General features: G+C 23.7%; 4 protein-coding genes across 4 annotated transcripts; 2 read left to right on the top strand and 2 right to left on the bottom strand. All coding sequences in view use genetic code 6, as the record gives it.

Moving 5' to 3' along the window:
• Window positions 1-853: 853 nt before the first annotated feature.
• TTHERM_00790590 (plant dual-specificity MAP kinase kinase family domain protein) lies at window positions 854-1,765 on the bottom strand (the record flags this gene model as incomplete). Its single annotated transcript, XM_001026157.1, has 1 exon — window positions 854-1,765. One exon carries the CDS (start codon window positions 1,763-1,765, stop codon window positions 854-856), a length of 912 nt encoding a protein of 303 aa, XP_001026157.1.
• A 1,502-nt stretch (window positions 1,766-3,267) lies between these two features.
• TTHERM_00790580 (Serine/Threonine kinase domain protein) lies at window positions 3,268-6,682 on the top strand (the record flags this gene model as incomplete). The annotated part of the gene is made up of 2 exons (XM_001026156.1): window positions 3,268-4,077; window positions 4,745-6,682. 2 exons carry the CDS (start codon window positions 3,268-3,270, stop codon window positions 6,680-6,682), a joined length of 2,748 nt encoding a protein of 915 aa, XP_001026156.1.
• A 514-nt stretch (window positions 6,683-7,196) lies between these two features.
• Window positions 7,197-9,515, bottom strand: TTHERM_00790570 (acyl-CoA synthetase (AMP-forming)/AMP-acid ligase II; the record flags this gene model as incomplete). Its single annotated transcript, XM_001026155.3, has 4 exons — window positions 7,197-7,512; window positions 7,581-7,978; window positions 8,083-8,735; window positions 9,038-9,515. The coding sequence occupies 4 exons, from the start codon at window positions 9,513-9,515 to the stop codon at window positions 7,197-7,199; spliced, it is 1,845 nt and encodes a 614-aa protein (XP_001026155.2).
• A 2,387-nt stretch (window positions 9,516-11,902) lies between these two features.
• On the top strand, window positions 11,903-16,133 carry TTHERM_00790560 (cyclic nucleotide-binding domain protein; the record flags this gene model as incomplete). Its single annotated transcript, XM_001026154.2, has 3 exons — window positions 11,903-12,589; window positions 12,780-12,829; window positions 12,956-16,133. The coding sequence occupies 3 exons, from the start codon at window positions 11,903-11,905 to the stop codon at window positions 16,131-16,133; spliced, it is 3,915 nt and encodes a 1,304-aa protein (XP_001026154.2).
• Between the last annotated feature and the right edge of the window lie 897 nt (window positions 16,134-17,030).

Here is a 17,030-nt window from a genome sequence, read left to right as displayed (position 1 = left end):
TAATTTTTGTTGAATAATTAAGATATAAGATTTGTTGCATCTACTAATTTAGCTAATTAATTTTAATCCACTTTATATTTTATTTAGCCAAATTAGTTAGCATCACCTCTATTGAAACTTTGATTATTTGCTAATCAAAAAAGCTAAATAAATTATTTTATAAATATATTGAATTTACTAAATAGTAAAAGCTCTGACTAAATAATTAATGATAGCATGAAGGTATTGTAAGTATACTTGTTTATCAATTGGTTATTGCATAGATTTTTGTTAAAAATATGTACATGAATTAATTACTAAAGAAAGAAAATATAAAAAATTGTTTTAAAAGGTGAAATGTTTATTTAATAGATTGAGGTGTTAGATTTTTATTTAAGAAATTAAGTGAATAAAAAAGGAGTAGAAAGAAAGAAGAACTAATGAAATAACATCATCAACAAACAGCTATTAACTGACTAGTATTAAAGAGGAATATTACTTTTTGTATTATTTTTATGTTTTAAATTTATTTAGGTTATATATAATAATTTATTTATTTATTTTGTTTATTTATTTGTGTATGTAATTATGCATGCATGTACGTACTATTTGAGTTCCTAGCTATCAGAAACCTATTTAATTGCAAGTTAATTTATCTCTTAATAGGTGAATTGATTTATGTGTTGAATAACTATCAGTCTGCCTATCTAAAAAAGTGACAGACTGACTAAATAACTAACTAAAGAATTGACTTAAAATGTATTTATCTATCTATCTATGTATGTATCTGTCAGTTTACTAGATTTGATTCTGATTAAGGTGTGAAGATGAGTAAGGGAAGAAAGTATAATATATTTTTTTTAAACAGTTAATCTCAATTTTAACATTTTTTAGAGTATAATTCATCCATAATTGTTTTAACTTCTGCTATTGAAATTCTCTTATCTTCATCAGCGGTTAACATTTTTTAAATAAGTTCTTTAATTTCATTGCAGACAGGAATAGAGGGTGGGAATTTAATTTCAGCTTACTTGATTTTCTGAGCGAGGGATTCTAAGCTTGTTTTATCAGAGAAAGGCACCATACCATAGAGAGCTTAGTAGAGCATGACACCAAGACTCCAAATATCGCATTTGATAGAATATTCTTCACCATTTATAATCTAAGGAGCCATGTAATAGGGTGTACCTACATAAGTCTAGGTGGCTGCCTTTTCACGGTTATCATAATCGATGACCTTAGCAAATCCAAAATCGGCTATCTTTGCAGCACCATTGTGAATGAGGATATTTTCGGGTTTCAAATCACGATGAATAATTGCTTTCTTGTAAAGGAAATCGCAGCCATCAACAATTTCTTTAAAGTAGTGAATGGTTTCTACCTCTGATAATCTTCCTTGCCTTTTAATCAACTTATCTAAATCTCCTCCATTGCAATATTCTAAAAAGAAATAAATGTTGTTAGGGGTTTCTGAGAAATCTATGAATTTGACGATGTTTGGGTGATCCAATTCCTTCCACAATTGGACTTCATTTTTAAGAGCATCTATGATATATTTTTTTCTGCCTTCTGGATCTGGGGCACGCCTTAATTTTTCCATAATTTGCTATTTAGCAATCATTTTGCATGCTAAGATCTAATTTTCATCCTCAACGCGAGTTGCCAAGTAAGTTTCTGCAAAATTTCCCTTGCCTAATACATGATTCTTCATGTAATACTTCTTGTCTATTAATTTGAAATTCTACACGCTTTTCCAATCCTTTTAATCTTATGGGTGGTCGACCATTTTCTTAATTAATTATCAGTTCTTTTTTAATGTTTATATTTTCTTAAAATAATTGATTGATGCTTCTTTTGCTTTCTTTTGACTGTATAATATCTTTCTTTATTTTTATATTGAATTATTTTTTAATTTTTTCCTTTCTTTTATTACTGAAATAATAGTTAGTAAGTTAAATAGCTAGTTGACCCTCTCTCTCTAATTCTTGACTTCCTTCTATTAATAAGCCTTAGTTTATTTTTTTTTGTTTGTTTTGAATTCATTTATGAGCTCTGTCTGACTGATTAATTGAATTTACTCAAACAAGCTCATGAGATATTATTATTTTATTATCAATTAATAGAAAGGATTTTACATTCAATTGAATAATGTCTAATAAACATTCTTCTTTTATTTAGATTTAATTAATTGACTTGCTGTTTTATATTCAATAATAATGAAATTTACATTATTTAATTGACTAAGTTCGCAAGACTCTTACTTTTTAATTTTTATTCTATAAAAATTTTTCATCTCTAAATTTTATTCTCACATCTAGTTTACGAGTTATTTTTTATTTATTTATTTATCTATTTATTTTTTTTTTGGTTTTTTGTTTCATTCATGCAAATATGACTAAGAAAGCAAAAACTAAATTATAAATTATCAATTAATTTTGTAAACCTAATAGAAATCGTAGGTGATTAAGCTCGCCCAAAATAAATATATTTAATATGTCATATAGATAATTCAATGAAATAATACAATAAAATTAGTTTCATATGATATTTCTTATATTATAACAAATTTTGAGTCAAATTAGACTTCGTTATCGTTCTTAATTATTTGAACTATGATATGGGATGTTGACATAAAAGTAAACAAAAATTCGAGAGAAAATTTTTAGATTTTAGTTGATTTAAAAATTGTTATTGAAAGTAGTTTCTAATTAAGTTTCATCAGGCAAGCACCTAATCGAATTAACATTTATTAATTAAAAATACTTAAATTTTCAATTTCATGAGATTAAATAAACTTGAAAGTAAGACAACTCAGATAAATTGTAAAACATAAGATTGAAGTTTTTCTGCTAAATTAAGAAGCTAATATCATGACATTTGTGGCTGACCTAAAAATTGTAAAAATAATAAAAAGCATTTTTAAAATGTATATTTTATATTAAAGTTTGTTTATAAAATCACTTATTAAAATTTAGGAAATTATTCTTTTATATTATTTTTGATTAGGAAAAAAAGAAAGATAACTAAAAATTAATAAATAAATATTGATTGATTTATTAATTAGGAAATTATTCATAGAAATTAACAATATCGAATTCATAGAAGGAGACATCCATCATTCAAGTAATTGCTACCAAACAAACAAACACTTAATATTTTCTTTCTCTATTGATATATTTAGATAATAAAAACTAAGATTAAATAATAAAAAAAGAAATAAGAAGAAATTAGGGTAGGTGATTTCATTGATATAAAGACTTAAAATAAACAAAAAGATTATCAAATAAAATGAGCTATAACAATTAAGTACTAACTTATAATTAGTATAATTAGCAGTAGCCAGCTCAGCAACTATAGTAATAACCATAACAGCAGCAGTAGTACTAGCCTTATCCACCTCATTCAGCAGCTATGATGCAAAACAATTACTAGAATATGCCTCCATAAAAAATCAATAATTAAATGTAATAGCACTAGCAAATTAATTCCAAGTAACCAAATCCAAATCAGCCGCTCCCCCAAGGTAACCCATAGAGACAAATGTCAAATAATCAGCAAATGAATATACAAAATCAGCAACAACCGTAACAGATCAATTATAATAAAGCATAGCAATTAGGATAGCCCATATAGCATAATTAGCATTAAAGCTATTCGAATTAAAATACAATGAATAATATTCCTTAAAACTAAATGGATTAGGTTCCTCCAAGCAACTAGAATAATAACACTATCTAAGATTAAGGAAGCATGATTAATTAGTATGGCTATCCAAGCTAGACTAATATTTAATAAATGCCTCCTTAAACTTAGAAATAAATTACCCCTTAGCAGAGCAATCCCTAGTAGCGAGTTCCAATTGGAATGATGAATTAAAATTAAATAAACAATGGAATGAACCCTTAGTATATAAACAATGTTTAAATAACTCCACAGCCTCCTGCACCTCAGAATTATCAACCAAAACCGCCACCTGCACAACCATAAAGTATAGCTAGCATTAGAGACAAAATTGATGAAATACCAGATCTCAAAATGGTTACTATTCCTCCATTAAACGAGAAGATCTATAGAGTCAAAGACCGCATTTTAGGAGAAGTAATTTTTCAACAAACAACATTATTTATTAATTAAAATAATTTACGAAATGCTTATGCTGTTTTTGAATTATTGATATTCTTAAATTTGTTAAAAAATGGTATATTGACATAAAAATGTGTTAGCAATAATTTTTGATAAAATTATTAATGAATGTATGAGTTGAATTATCACCTAACTAACTAAAAATTTTGATAATAATAAGAATATTATTGAATCGAAACTTTTACAATCAATTTTAATTAAAAATGTAATGGTGATAGATAGATAGCATAGGTAGGTTTACGTATTTTTAATTAATAATAAAAAAATCTATGTAAAAGAAAAGAATCTACAATATTAATTTTAGATAATATAATAAATAGCTCTTTCCTTTTTTTAGGAAGTAACCTTTGATTGATTCCAAGCGAAAAAGGAAAAAAATTTAAATTATAAAAATAAGCTTTTGAATAGATATTTTTACTCTAAAAAATTATTGCTAATACAATTTATGAAATGATTTAATTGTAAATTGATTCATTTTTACTTACTTTTAAACTCTAAAATGCCTACAATTTAAGATTTCATTTTAAGATAGCTTTTCAAAATTTAATGAATCAATAATTGTTTTTAAGATTCTAGATAATAAATAAATAAATAAATCAATCAATTTTTTATTAACTTAAAGGGAAGTTTTGCCAACACTTATATAGCATAACTACAAAATGACAACTCAAAAAAAATTTATGCATGCAAAATAATCTAAAAGTAGTAGCTTATTTAAAAACTTTTGCAAGCCAACAACCCTCATGAAAAGTAGGAATTCTTCTTAAAGGCTCTCTATAATGAAGTAGAAGTCTGGAAAACGCTTGATCACTCAAATATTGTTAGATTCTATGACTATTCAGAGACTGCAAATAATTATTATTTTATTATGGAATATTGTGAAGGAGGAGACTTGGAGTTGCTTAAGAAAAAAATTAACAGAGTAGATGAAAAATAAGCAGTAATATTATTTCATCAATTAATTGAGGGATGTAAATATCTCTATGACAAATCAGTATTCCATCGTGATTTGAAGCCAGCCAATGTTCTAATAAGTGATGGAGTTGCCAAAATTGCAGACTTTGGTTTTTGCAAGCTTGTTGAAGAAAACAAAGAAAAAGCTATGTTTAGAACTACTGTAGGTACTCCTTATTACATGTCACCTTAAATTCTCAGTAGCGCTGAATACTCTATCAAATGCGATGTATGGAGTTTAGGTGTTATGTTTTACGAAATACTTACTGGCAGTTTACCATGGCTTGTCCCTGCAAAAAGTTCTACTTAAGAACTACTTGATAAGATCATTAAGGAATAACTAGAATTTCCAAAGAGCTTAGCTTTAAGTAATGAAATTAAAAACCTAATTTCTTGTATGCTTTAAATAAATGAAGATGAACGTATATCTATGCCAGAAGCATTGTAATAAATTTAGATTATTTTAGGTAAGCATTATCCTCAATACAGTAAAATGTCATAACCACAATAATAAAAATAGCAACAACAATAGTAATAGCAATAACAGTAATAGTAATAAAATCCTCCTCAAATTGATTACTAATTCAACAAAAATGCATAATAAAATTAATAAAATTTATCTTAATTAGAATTTCAATTTCCTGAGGGTAATTAAAACATAAATATGATAAACGAATATAACTAACCTGCTCCTAATATGGCTAATAATCAAAATAATATACATATGACTCAATAAAATTAAATGAATAATATGAACAAAAGAAAACAGCCTATTTACAATCCTTAACAGAATAACTATAATCAACCAGTGATCCAACCATAATATAATAATTAACCTTACTAAAATCCTCCAAACTAACCTTAAATGTATAGTTAAAATCCTAACCAGTATTAGCGCTAAGATAGCATGGATTTTGAATCAACTCAAAGCCAAACTCCATATATGGGAAATTTAAATTATATACCTAATTACAACAGCAGTATAGAAAATTAAGAAATGATCGGAAATTACAATAATTTCAATAATAATTAAAACAACATTTAAAATAATCCAAGTGTTATGCAAAATAATATGAACTAATAGAATAATAATAATCCTAACAATAATAATCTTAACAACAACAATAATAATAACAATAATAATTATTACTTATCAAATTATTAGTAAAATGAGTATGAAAATATGTTTATAGGATAACCCGATCAATAAGAAAATGAATAAATGAATCAATATTAATTCATATAACAACCTCTTGCAAATTAACATTCTAGCTAAGACTAATAATATTAAATGAATAATAACTAAAACCCATAATAACCGCCTTATTACATCCAAAATTAACAAATTCCGAACATGATTAATCAATAGCCTCAGCCTAACCATTACTAAAATATGTAGCCACTCAAATAATAGCAACAAGATTAAATTGAGGAATTCCAAATCGAAAATTAGAATATGATAAATAATAATATCGATTTTGAGGAAGAAAATCAATATGAATAACCAAACTAGCAACAGTATGACCCTCAAAATGCAATTCAATAAACTAACAGTAACATTCCCATAAATTATCATCATCAATATTCTTATCCTTAATAGATGTGAAAAATAAACTAAAAATAAATTACATAAAGAAAATTATATTTAACTGATAAAATAACTAACTTATTTATCCTTTTTATTAGCATACCTTATTATCTCAAATTCAATCATCTTTAAGAAAAACTAAAAAATTTGATCTTTTCATCATTTTAAAGTCTTTAAATTGATAGATAAAATATAATATAAAGTATTTTGTAGAAGAAAAAGCAGTATATTTATTTACGATCATGTATTTTAATATGTATAAAATAATTATCATATAAATGAATTGATGTAAAAAATAAGTAAAAAAAAGCAATTATTTTGAAGAAATAAAAATTTTATTTATGAATAATAAATTTATTATTTTAATTAATTTTTTAAAGAATTAAGAACAGTTTTAAAAAATAGTGAGATATTCAAATATAAAAAATTAATTTATTACTGTAATAACATATAGAGTTAGCCAAAGAATTCGATTGATTTAGCACCATTAAATAAATATAAGCTCAAAAATGAAAAAATATTTTTGAAAACTTCAATAAGTTCTTATTTGATATTAATCAAAATTCTTTTATTATTTTAATTCTTGCATTAAAGACTCAACCATTTTGAATTTTTAAGGCTTTCCAGTAATTGTTAATGGGAAACTTTCAACAACCTTTACATATTTAGGAACTTTGAAATGTGCAATTTAACCTTTACAGAAATCATAAATTTCTTACTTATCGAACTGAACTCCATCTTTCAATCTTATTAAAGCAAATATTTCTTCACCAAATTTCTGGTCTGGCACTCCTACTACATATACATCAAGTATTTTTGGGTTAGTCCTAAGATACTCTTCAATTTCCCTATTTATTTATTTTTAAAGAAAACATTTTTTAATTAACAATCCACCTACTTTAACAATTAATATTACTTTGGATAAACATTCTCTCCTCCTCTAATAATTAACTCCTTAATTCTTCCAACAATTTTAAGATAGCCTCTTTCATCTAGTTAGCCGACATCACCTGTTTTCAACCAGTTATCATTATCTATTGTCTTGTTAGTATTTTTGATATCTCCCCAGTATTTTTCCATATTACAAAAGCCTCTCACACAAATTTCTCCTTTTTCTCCAATTTAAACTACCTTTCCTTGCTTGTTAATTAATTTAACTTCACAATGAGGAAAGATTTAACCCACTGTTGTGCACTTATCAGTAAGACTATCATCTTATGAAGTTTAGAAAAATACAGGAGAAGTTTCTGTCTAACCATAGCATATCTAAATATTTTTAATCCCCCACTACGAAATCAGTTTATTCATTAATGACTTTATTTATTTTAAAAAAATAATATATTTAGTAAATTTTTAAAAAGAAAGACTTCATAAGCAATAAAATTTGATTTATTTAAAATTATTATTTTTGTTTTTACCTCAGGACAAAGAGCTCCTGCCATAACTCCTTTAGAAAGAGAAGTGTAATTATAAATAGATGGATTGGATTCATATTCTTTAATATATTCTAGGAACATTGTAGGGACACCATAAATAGAAGTGCATTTGTATTTAGTAACAGCCTCCATAGCCTTTTAAGCACTAAATCCTTCGCTAGGTAGAACTATAGTAGAACCATAATTGATAGCAGTGAGATTTCCGATGACCATACCAAAGCAATGATATAAAGGTACTGGGACACAAATAGAATCATCTTTTGTATATCCAAGTCTCTCTCCAATGAAATAACCGTCATTCAAAATATTAAAATGAGTTAATGTAGCTCCTTTGGGTCTACCAGTAGTGCCTGAAGTAAATTAAATATTTGTGGCATCATCAGGTGTTGTTGCTTTCATTCTACGATGGAGAAGTGAAATATCTTTTGATGTTCCCAATTTCATTAGCTACTAGAAATTTAACATTCCAGGAGTTGGTTCGTCATCAATACGGATAACAAATTATAAAGAAGGAAGTCTGATTGACTTTAATTTCCCAAATTGAGATGTTTTTAATTCTGGAGCTAAGTTATTTATCATTTCTATATAATTGCTCTTTTTAAATTATGAAGACATCACTAATGCTCTACATCCCACTTATATTATATTATATTATATTATAGAATAAATAAATCAATAATTTATTAATTAATTTTTAGATTAATTAAATTATTTAAATTTTTAAATCTACTTAAATAGCTTATGTTTAAATAAGATTATAATTTTATTGTTTAAAATGAAAGCTCAAAATTTAATACTTTTTTTTCTTAAAAGAATTCTACACATTTTTTTATAAAAATTTTAAAAAATTAATTGTTTGGTTCGTAATATTTTTGCATAAAAAATTTGTTTAATTTTTAATAAATATTTTTTTAATTAGTAGAAATAAATCATTTACCTTTGTTTAAGCAATACTCAAGTTCATGTTCTTAATAAGCTGGGTTTATATTAACAAGGATTACATCAGCCATTGAAGCTGCATATTAAAGTAAACACCATTCGTAATTGTTAGGTGAATATATACCGATTCTATCTCCTTTTTTCAATCCTAAAGCTATCAAGCTAGCTGCTAATTACTCACATTTTTGGTAAAGTTAAGAGTATGTAAATACTACATTTTAGTGATGAGAAATTAGAGCTTGGTGGTCAGGAAGGTGCTCTGCTGTCTCTTTTAATTTATCACCTATCGTAATATACTGTAACTTAGAGTTAGATGTACCATGAAAATATGAAACATTAGGACCTTTTCTTTCTTTTGAGTGGCTAAATGGCTAAGATTGCTTTTTTATTAGCTATTAATTGCTTTATCCAATATACTATTTGAAACATGGTCCAACTAAATTTTTAGAGGATTATCTTAAAATAGAGTTTATCATCAATCTAAAGTAAAATATTTAAATTCTATATTATTTTTGGAAGCTTTATTATTTAGAAATAAGATCAAATATTATTTTTTATGAATTATTTATTTATTTATTTCAACAATTCTTGATTTAAAGTGTTTAAAGTAAATGATAATCTGTTTACTTGTTTTTAATGAGTGAATTTAATAAAAGTTTTAGTAATTATTTACGTCATGTAATACGCAAGTTGTAATCCAAATTAGCTGGATTAGTCTTATTATCTCTTTTTAATACTTATTACACTTAATGTTATTCAATAAATCAGTATTTAAAAGAACCAAATCATTAATTAAAACCAAATATTTCTTACTTTAATTAAACTTAAATTAGAATATCTTTCACTAACTTACAAATATTCAAATTAGTCAACGATCAATCTTTAAAAAGTAACATCGTTTCCTTAATAATTAAATTAAAAATATATATATAATCTAAATATTTACTCAGTTAAATTGGTAAATGACGTCATTTTTATAAAATATAAATAAAAACGGATTTTTCAAAAAAACAACTCATCCATAATATTTTTATTTTTATAAATTTATTATTATTATTTAGACACTTTCAAGTGATTTTATTGCTTTTGCAATCTAAAAAATTAATAATCACTTACAATTTTTATTATTTTAATATAAAAATCCTTCAAAATTATTATTATATTTTGCATTAAAAAAATTTTCTTAAAAAATATTATGACTAATTTATCTCTAAAATTTATTTTGTTCTTTATCTAATTGAAGTAATATTTTTTAAATTTTATATAGAGTAGATTTTCTTTAATTAAGGTCAAATTGTATTAATTTTTAAAAATTTTATATTGGCATTAAAGATCATGTGGTAAAAAAATCTTATCATATATAAAATATATTGATTGATATTTTAAGGTTTATAATTCCAAAAAAATACATAAAATATAGAATATTAAAAGAAGCATCATTATTTGTATAAAAGTGTATCTCAATCTTTTTGTTAGAAAATCTTAAACTAGACTAGTTTTATTTCTTTAACATAATATTTTCTTCAAAGTTTCGCTTAGCGCTTCTATAAATTTAAAATTTTCATAGTTAATAAAAAAATGATTCAAATATTTTAAAATCTATGAACAAAGCAAACACTTAAAAGTAAATATTTTTTCAAGCAAGAAATATCAAATAATGATATATGATTATAATAGATATTATTTTCTCTATTAGATATGTTCTCCAAAAAAGTCTTAATTATTTATTGAGTAATAAATTCAAAATAATTGAAAATAATAACACCAAATTACATTTATATTTAATAATTTACAAAAAAGCTATTTTTTTTTCTTACAATCATAATTTGATTATTAATTATTTATTTATAAATTAATGTAACATGTTTATTAACAAGAAAAAGACATTATAAAATATTTGAATTAAATTTATTTATAAAAATTTAATTTGTTAAAGATAGAATTAGTTTATTATAATCAAAAAATTTGTTTACATTATTTGTTTTTGTTCGAGATTGTAATTTTGTTAATAATCTATAATGTAAAAAGATATTTTATTTATTTATCTAAAGAAAAAGATATTTTAATAATTAACTAAATTAAAAAAGCTCATTATAAACAATAATTCATAAATTAAATTTTTTTTTCTAATTTATTGTATCAATACAATTTTATTTAAGTCTAATTTTTAGAATTTTAGATATACAATATATATTATTTTTTTAATAAGATTTTAAATTGTTTGATGAACATAATAAAGAAATATAAATTAATAATTAACTAATTAAATAAAATTTTTGAGCAAATTTAATAAGTAAAGAGTTTTTATTATTTAAATAAATTTAAAATCATTTAAAAATATTTTACTATTTTTGATTTTTTTATTTTTTAAAATAATTTATCTCCAAATTTAAATAAAAAAAATCATCAAAATAATTTAAAAAAATAAAGCTTCATTCTTTTATTCTTTACCATAAAATTTAAATTTTGATATAAATTTTTTCTCTCTCAATCTTAATGAATGAAAAATTCTATTGTGATAATTAATAAAATAGTACTAGTTAATTTAAATAAATTAAATTTATAATAAAATCAGTTTTTGATAAAAAAATAAGGATATGACATCTATCACAAAGTATATAATCAGAAATATTAAACAAAAAATAATTAAAACACACTGGTTTTATTGATTAAAATAAATTAAATCTAACACTATTTTTATAAAATTTGTATTTTAGTGTTTGGGAATCAATCAATAAATTAATTAATTAATTAATTAATTAATTAAACTAGCTAATCAATATCATAAAAATCAAAGTTATTAATACATTAAGTAAGAAATTAATTAATAATAAACAACCAATTAAAAGTAGAACAAATAAACATGGATGTAAGAAGAAGCTTTCCTTTAGTCAGATAAAACTAACATGTAATGGCCAAGAATTAACAATGCCAAAGAGGAATGAAAAGGTCAAAAGACTAAGCATTCTAATTTGTTAACCTAATTTAACAAGTCACATAGATTCTCTCTAAAGAGCGAGCTTTTAGAACTAAAGAAGAGGTCAGTTTGGTAGCTATTGTAATTAAGTAAAGTAATTTCTTTAAATTTTATGAAAAAGAGTTTGAAAAATCACCTTCTGCTCTTAAGCAAATTGTAGAAAGCATGAGTTATGAGTCTTATATTGCTGGCTAAGAAATCTATACTGAAAAAGACAGAGCTAAAAAGGTTTATATAGTTTTATCTGGTGATGTCTGCATTCTTAGTCAAAAGATAAAAAAAGATAAATTTAAAAACATTAGCAACCAAAATAAAAGTGGAGGTTCAGAATAATTTAACCTTTAACAATAAATGAAATTAAAGTCATTTTTAGATAGCGAACTTCTTTTAGAAAAGTCATTTTCCCATAGCTTCAATTAATTTAAATAGCTAGAGTCTATCTCTTAATATGATTTTTTTGGAGACACAGACGTGAGATATCTCTCTAAAAATTCTTTTAGCGCTGTTGCTAAAACTAGAGTAGAGTGTGCTGTAATCCCTTAAGAAGTTTTCAACATCTATCTGGGAGAAACAGTAAATAAATAAATGATATTATCTTTAAAAACATAAAATAAATAGATAGAAATTTGTTTGGTTATAAATAAATTAATAATTAAGTAGAATTTTTAAAAAGCCTTTGCTTTAAAATATGTGTTTAATATATATTTAATTTTATTTTCATTTAAATTCTTGTTTTTTACAAACAATTTTATACAATAATTAGTCAGAAATCGCTTTACAGGTAAAGGAAATGCTTAAATGTAGCCTATTTAAGTAAAATATTAAAACTTGTTTATTCAAAAATATACCTTTATTTTTAATTTTAATTCCAAATCAAAATTTTACTATCATTAACCATCAAATTTTAATAAATTTTTATAATTTAATGAAATTTAAAAGATTTTTGGACCCTTAGTATGTAGAGTATTGCCTTAAATATTCAAAGGAGATAATATTTCCTAAATAGAAAATAATATTTAAAGAAGGAGAGAACTCAAGTGAGGTATACTATATTAAGTAAGGTGATATAGAATTAAGTGCTACGCTCCCTAAACAATCAGATTAAGAAATAAAAGTTGAAGACATAGAAACAAATATAGCAGCTCAACATGATCATAATGAGAATGAAATGGATAGCTTTGACCCAGACAAATTTATCAAAAGCAACTTATTCAACTAAACTTTGTATGAGAAGGGAGGACCTGTGAGTAAAAATAGATAATTTTGGAACCAGGGTGATACTGAAGGCTAAGATTATATAACTAAACTAAAGGAGCAGCTTGATTTTAAATGCAAACAATTTTAGTAGAGGGGTATTCAATATACTTAGATCAAAGTTGAAGATTAAGTGAAGAAGTTTATGATTGCATCGCTATCAAATAAATTTTAAGATAAAGGGAAAGGAAATTTCATAAGCTAAGCTATAAATCGAAATGTAAACTGTGGACTAAAACTGGCTTTGTTAAGTAAAGGAGGATATTTTGGTGAAGAAGTTATTTTCTAACATCCATTAATGCATTAAGAAAATAGCAATAGTGGTACTATTTCGCCTTATGTTAAAGAAAATAAAAAGCAAAAATCTCAAAATTATTTTTTTGATGAATTAAAGATTAATTCAAAGTAGCATGAAAATGAAAACAATAAGCATAAAAATAACTATTTTCTAGTGAGCTCATAAAAAGATGGAAGTAAAAATAATTAAAACTAAGAGCAAGAACTAGATGACAACATTTCTCGATAATACACTGTAAAATGTCAATCTGCTTCATGCATCTTGTTAAAAATAGAAATGGAACTTTATTTAAGCTTAATTTATCTAAATCAGAAGTAATCTCAGGCAAAAAAATATCTTGAAAGCTAGCTTAAATAAGAAAGAAGACAACTAAAACTGAAGAATCACCTCAATTTGATTTTGAAACCAAATAAAATATTTACATAACAAAATGAAATAGATTAAGCTCCAAGCAGTATTAAAGGTGGAAAAAGTATATAATTCTTCACAAATAGTGTTAGCAATTAGTAATTAGTTTAGGAAGACTCATCAACACCGAATTCAAAAAAGTTAGAGTTGTCATAAAAACTTAATATGTCTCATAGTTTTAGTAATTAGTTCTATAGTAAAAAATAAGACATAATAGATTCAAGTAGCAGCACTTTCCCCTCTACTGATAAAAATTAGCTATTTAGCTAAACGAAGAATTTCTAATCAAACGAGATAAGGTAGAAGAATAATTCAGAGTGTTTTAGTGTGCCTTCGCAATTAAATCAATATCAGATTAACAAGATCAAGCAACGAAATTCAATAGATAAAATAAATCTGACTTAATCTTAAGATCTTTAAAATTAAGAGAGTGTAAGCACTTATATCTAAGGTAAAAAAGGCCTTAAAAATAATAATTCTCTTTAATAATATCGTTAGAACCATTAAAATAACCTGTCTTAATAAGATTTTTCAGATATGTTTGGCTCATATATGTAACAAGAGAGTTAAATTTAAAAAAAGAATGTAACTGATTTAAACTTAAAATAATAAAAACAAGGAATTAACAAATCAAAAACAGCACAGAAATAAAGTCAAATGAGAGAGGAAATAGACAATTTGTATTATACGTTTTCTTCCATATTGTAAAAAGAAGAAAATAGGTAGAGATAAATAAGCTTAATGACTAATACCTTAGAGAAAATATGCAATAATAATTATTACAATAAAAATGTTTAAAAAGATAATTAGCAGTAGCAGGGTCTTTCAATAACACTTCCCAATTAAAGCCTTTCTGAATAAAAAGAATTTTAATTTTTGTCACCTATTTAGTCAGCCACAAAAGGCGTAGAAAGAGTGTTTTTTTCTTCGCATTATCCATAATTAAGCTAACTTATTAATTACTCAAATAATGATAATAATACAACAGGTGATCTAATAAAAAAAAACATTTCTTTTACAAACTAAGCTTTAAATACTAAGTTAAGTCTTAAAAAATAAGCACTCGACTAATCAAAAGATTTTGCAAGTTAGAGTGAATAAATCAATCCAATAATTTAAAAGTAAAAGTTTGCTGGGAACTGCGAGAATTTAAAAATAAAAAGTGATGTTTAGAAAAATTAAACTAGAGAAGAAAGTTAATAATAAAATAAACAAATAGAAAATTAGTTTAATGAGAGTAGAGAAAGTTTTAAGTCGAAATTAATTTCGAGTTCAACAAATGAAAATGAGCAAAATCCAAAGAGCATAAGTTTTTAGTCAAAAGAGCATATTTAAAATAACTAAAAAGAGGACTTTAATGTAGATTAAGAAAAAGTGTTTGTATTTGACTAATAAAACAGTCAAATCAACAACTAAACTTCTTTCCTATAAAATAGCTTTATTTCTATTTAAGAAGATGATAAAGATTAATAATTACTTCAAACAAATAATTCTTAACAAGAAAACATAAGCCAAAAAAAATTTTTAATTAGAGATAAAAATGTATTTATTTATCCTAAAAAATATGTGCTCTAACCTCTATTTAGCGAAATAATCGAAAATGAAGTAGAGAGGCTTCAACAAAGTGAGTAAAAAAAGCAAAATGAAAGAATTAAAATTGAAATTAACTAAGACTTTTACATAAAAAGATACAGGAAAGCCTATAAGGAGGCGTTTGATTTAGTAAAGAGGCCAGAAAAAAAGCAGGTGAATTCTATATTCGATGAATTAGAAAACTCATCAGAAAAGCAGAATAAAAAGCAAAAATAAGAAAATTTATCATTAATTATTTAAAAGAAATTTTAAATTGACAAGCAATTCCCAAATTCTTAAAGAGCTAAGGAGATAAATGACTTTTTTAGTAATCATATTAAAAAATTGGACGAATAGCACAAATCAAAATTAGATAAATTTAAGAGAGAAAAGGATATAAATGCAATAATTACAAAGTAGTTAGTATATAAGCTAGAATAGCAAAACATAAAAAGGCGGAACGATCTTAACTATGCTGGCACGAATTTTAATTTCATTTTAAAAGATGCAGATAAAAAAAATAGTCTTTGTGCAAAAAATAATAATATTTCACATGAAAACTAGAACTAGAAATAAGTTAAATGATTATTTTAGTAAGACAGAAGAGTTAAGCAAGTTTAAAAGATTTTCTTATCTAAATTAAATATTTTAGATGAATTCCTTAACAAAAAACAATTTACAGTAAAAAAAATTTCATATTAAATATTTATCTAATGATAATAAAAACAAACAAAATAATGAAATTTTTTAAAGGAAATTATTTCTTACTTCATAGTAGAAATGTTTTAATATAATTAAAATAACCAAAACAAATTAAATTATAGGATTACTTTATCTTTAAACATTCTATTTTACATTATAATGTTGCTTATTTTCATTTCATTATTTATATTTTAAAAATTTAATATTTCATCTTCTCATTATATTTTTTTTAATTTTGAAGTTTTTTATTAAAAGAATTCTAATTAGAATTAATTTAATATAAAAAACCAGTTTTTAAACAAAATCAAATTTATTTTTTGCTCATAAATTAATTTTTTTTAATTAAGGCTAAAAATATTTAAAATATTGTTTTTTTGTGTGTGATTCATATATTTAAATTTGACAGTTATTAATTAGGCTGGTCGAATTTAATAATTAAACAGAAAAATTATAAATAAACAAATATTACTTATTTATTACATCTACATTTATAATATTTAGAGATGATATAAACGAAGGATCTATTATTTATACTAGATATATTTAGTTAATGGAATAAATTTAACTAAAGTTAGTTGAAAGTTTTAGTATTTTTTATGATTTTAATGTTAAGGTAACCCGCTACTTACTTACAACTCATAAAATTGAGGAATAAAATCTTCTAAAATTAGAATAATGATAAAAGTTTTAAATAATAAATGATAGAGTTGTTTATTGTTAGATTTTAGTTGTTTATGATAAAAATTAATTATAATTTTCAGTATCCTTGTAAAATAGATA

This window comes from Tetrahymena thermophila, assembly GCF_000189635.1.
Source record: "Tetrahymena thermophila SB210 genomic scaffold scf_8254047, whole genome shotgun sequence".
Taxonomy (NCBI): Eukaryota; Ciliophora; class Oligohymenophorea; order Hymenostomatida; family Tetrahymenidae; genus Tetrahymena; species Tetrahymena thermophila.
Note: the sequence above shows the minus strand (reverse complement) of the source record. Positions and strands in the feature narration are given on the sequence as shown.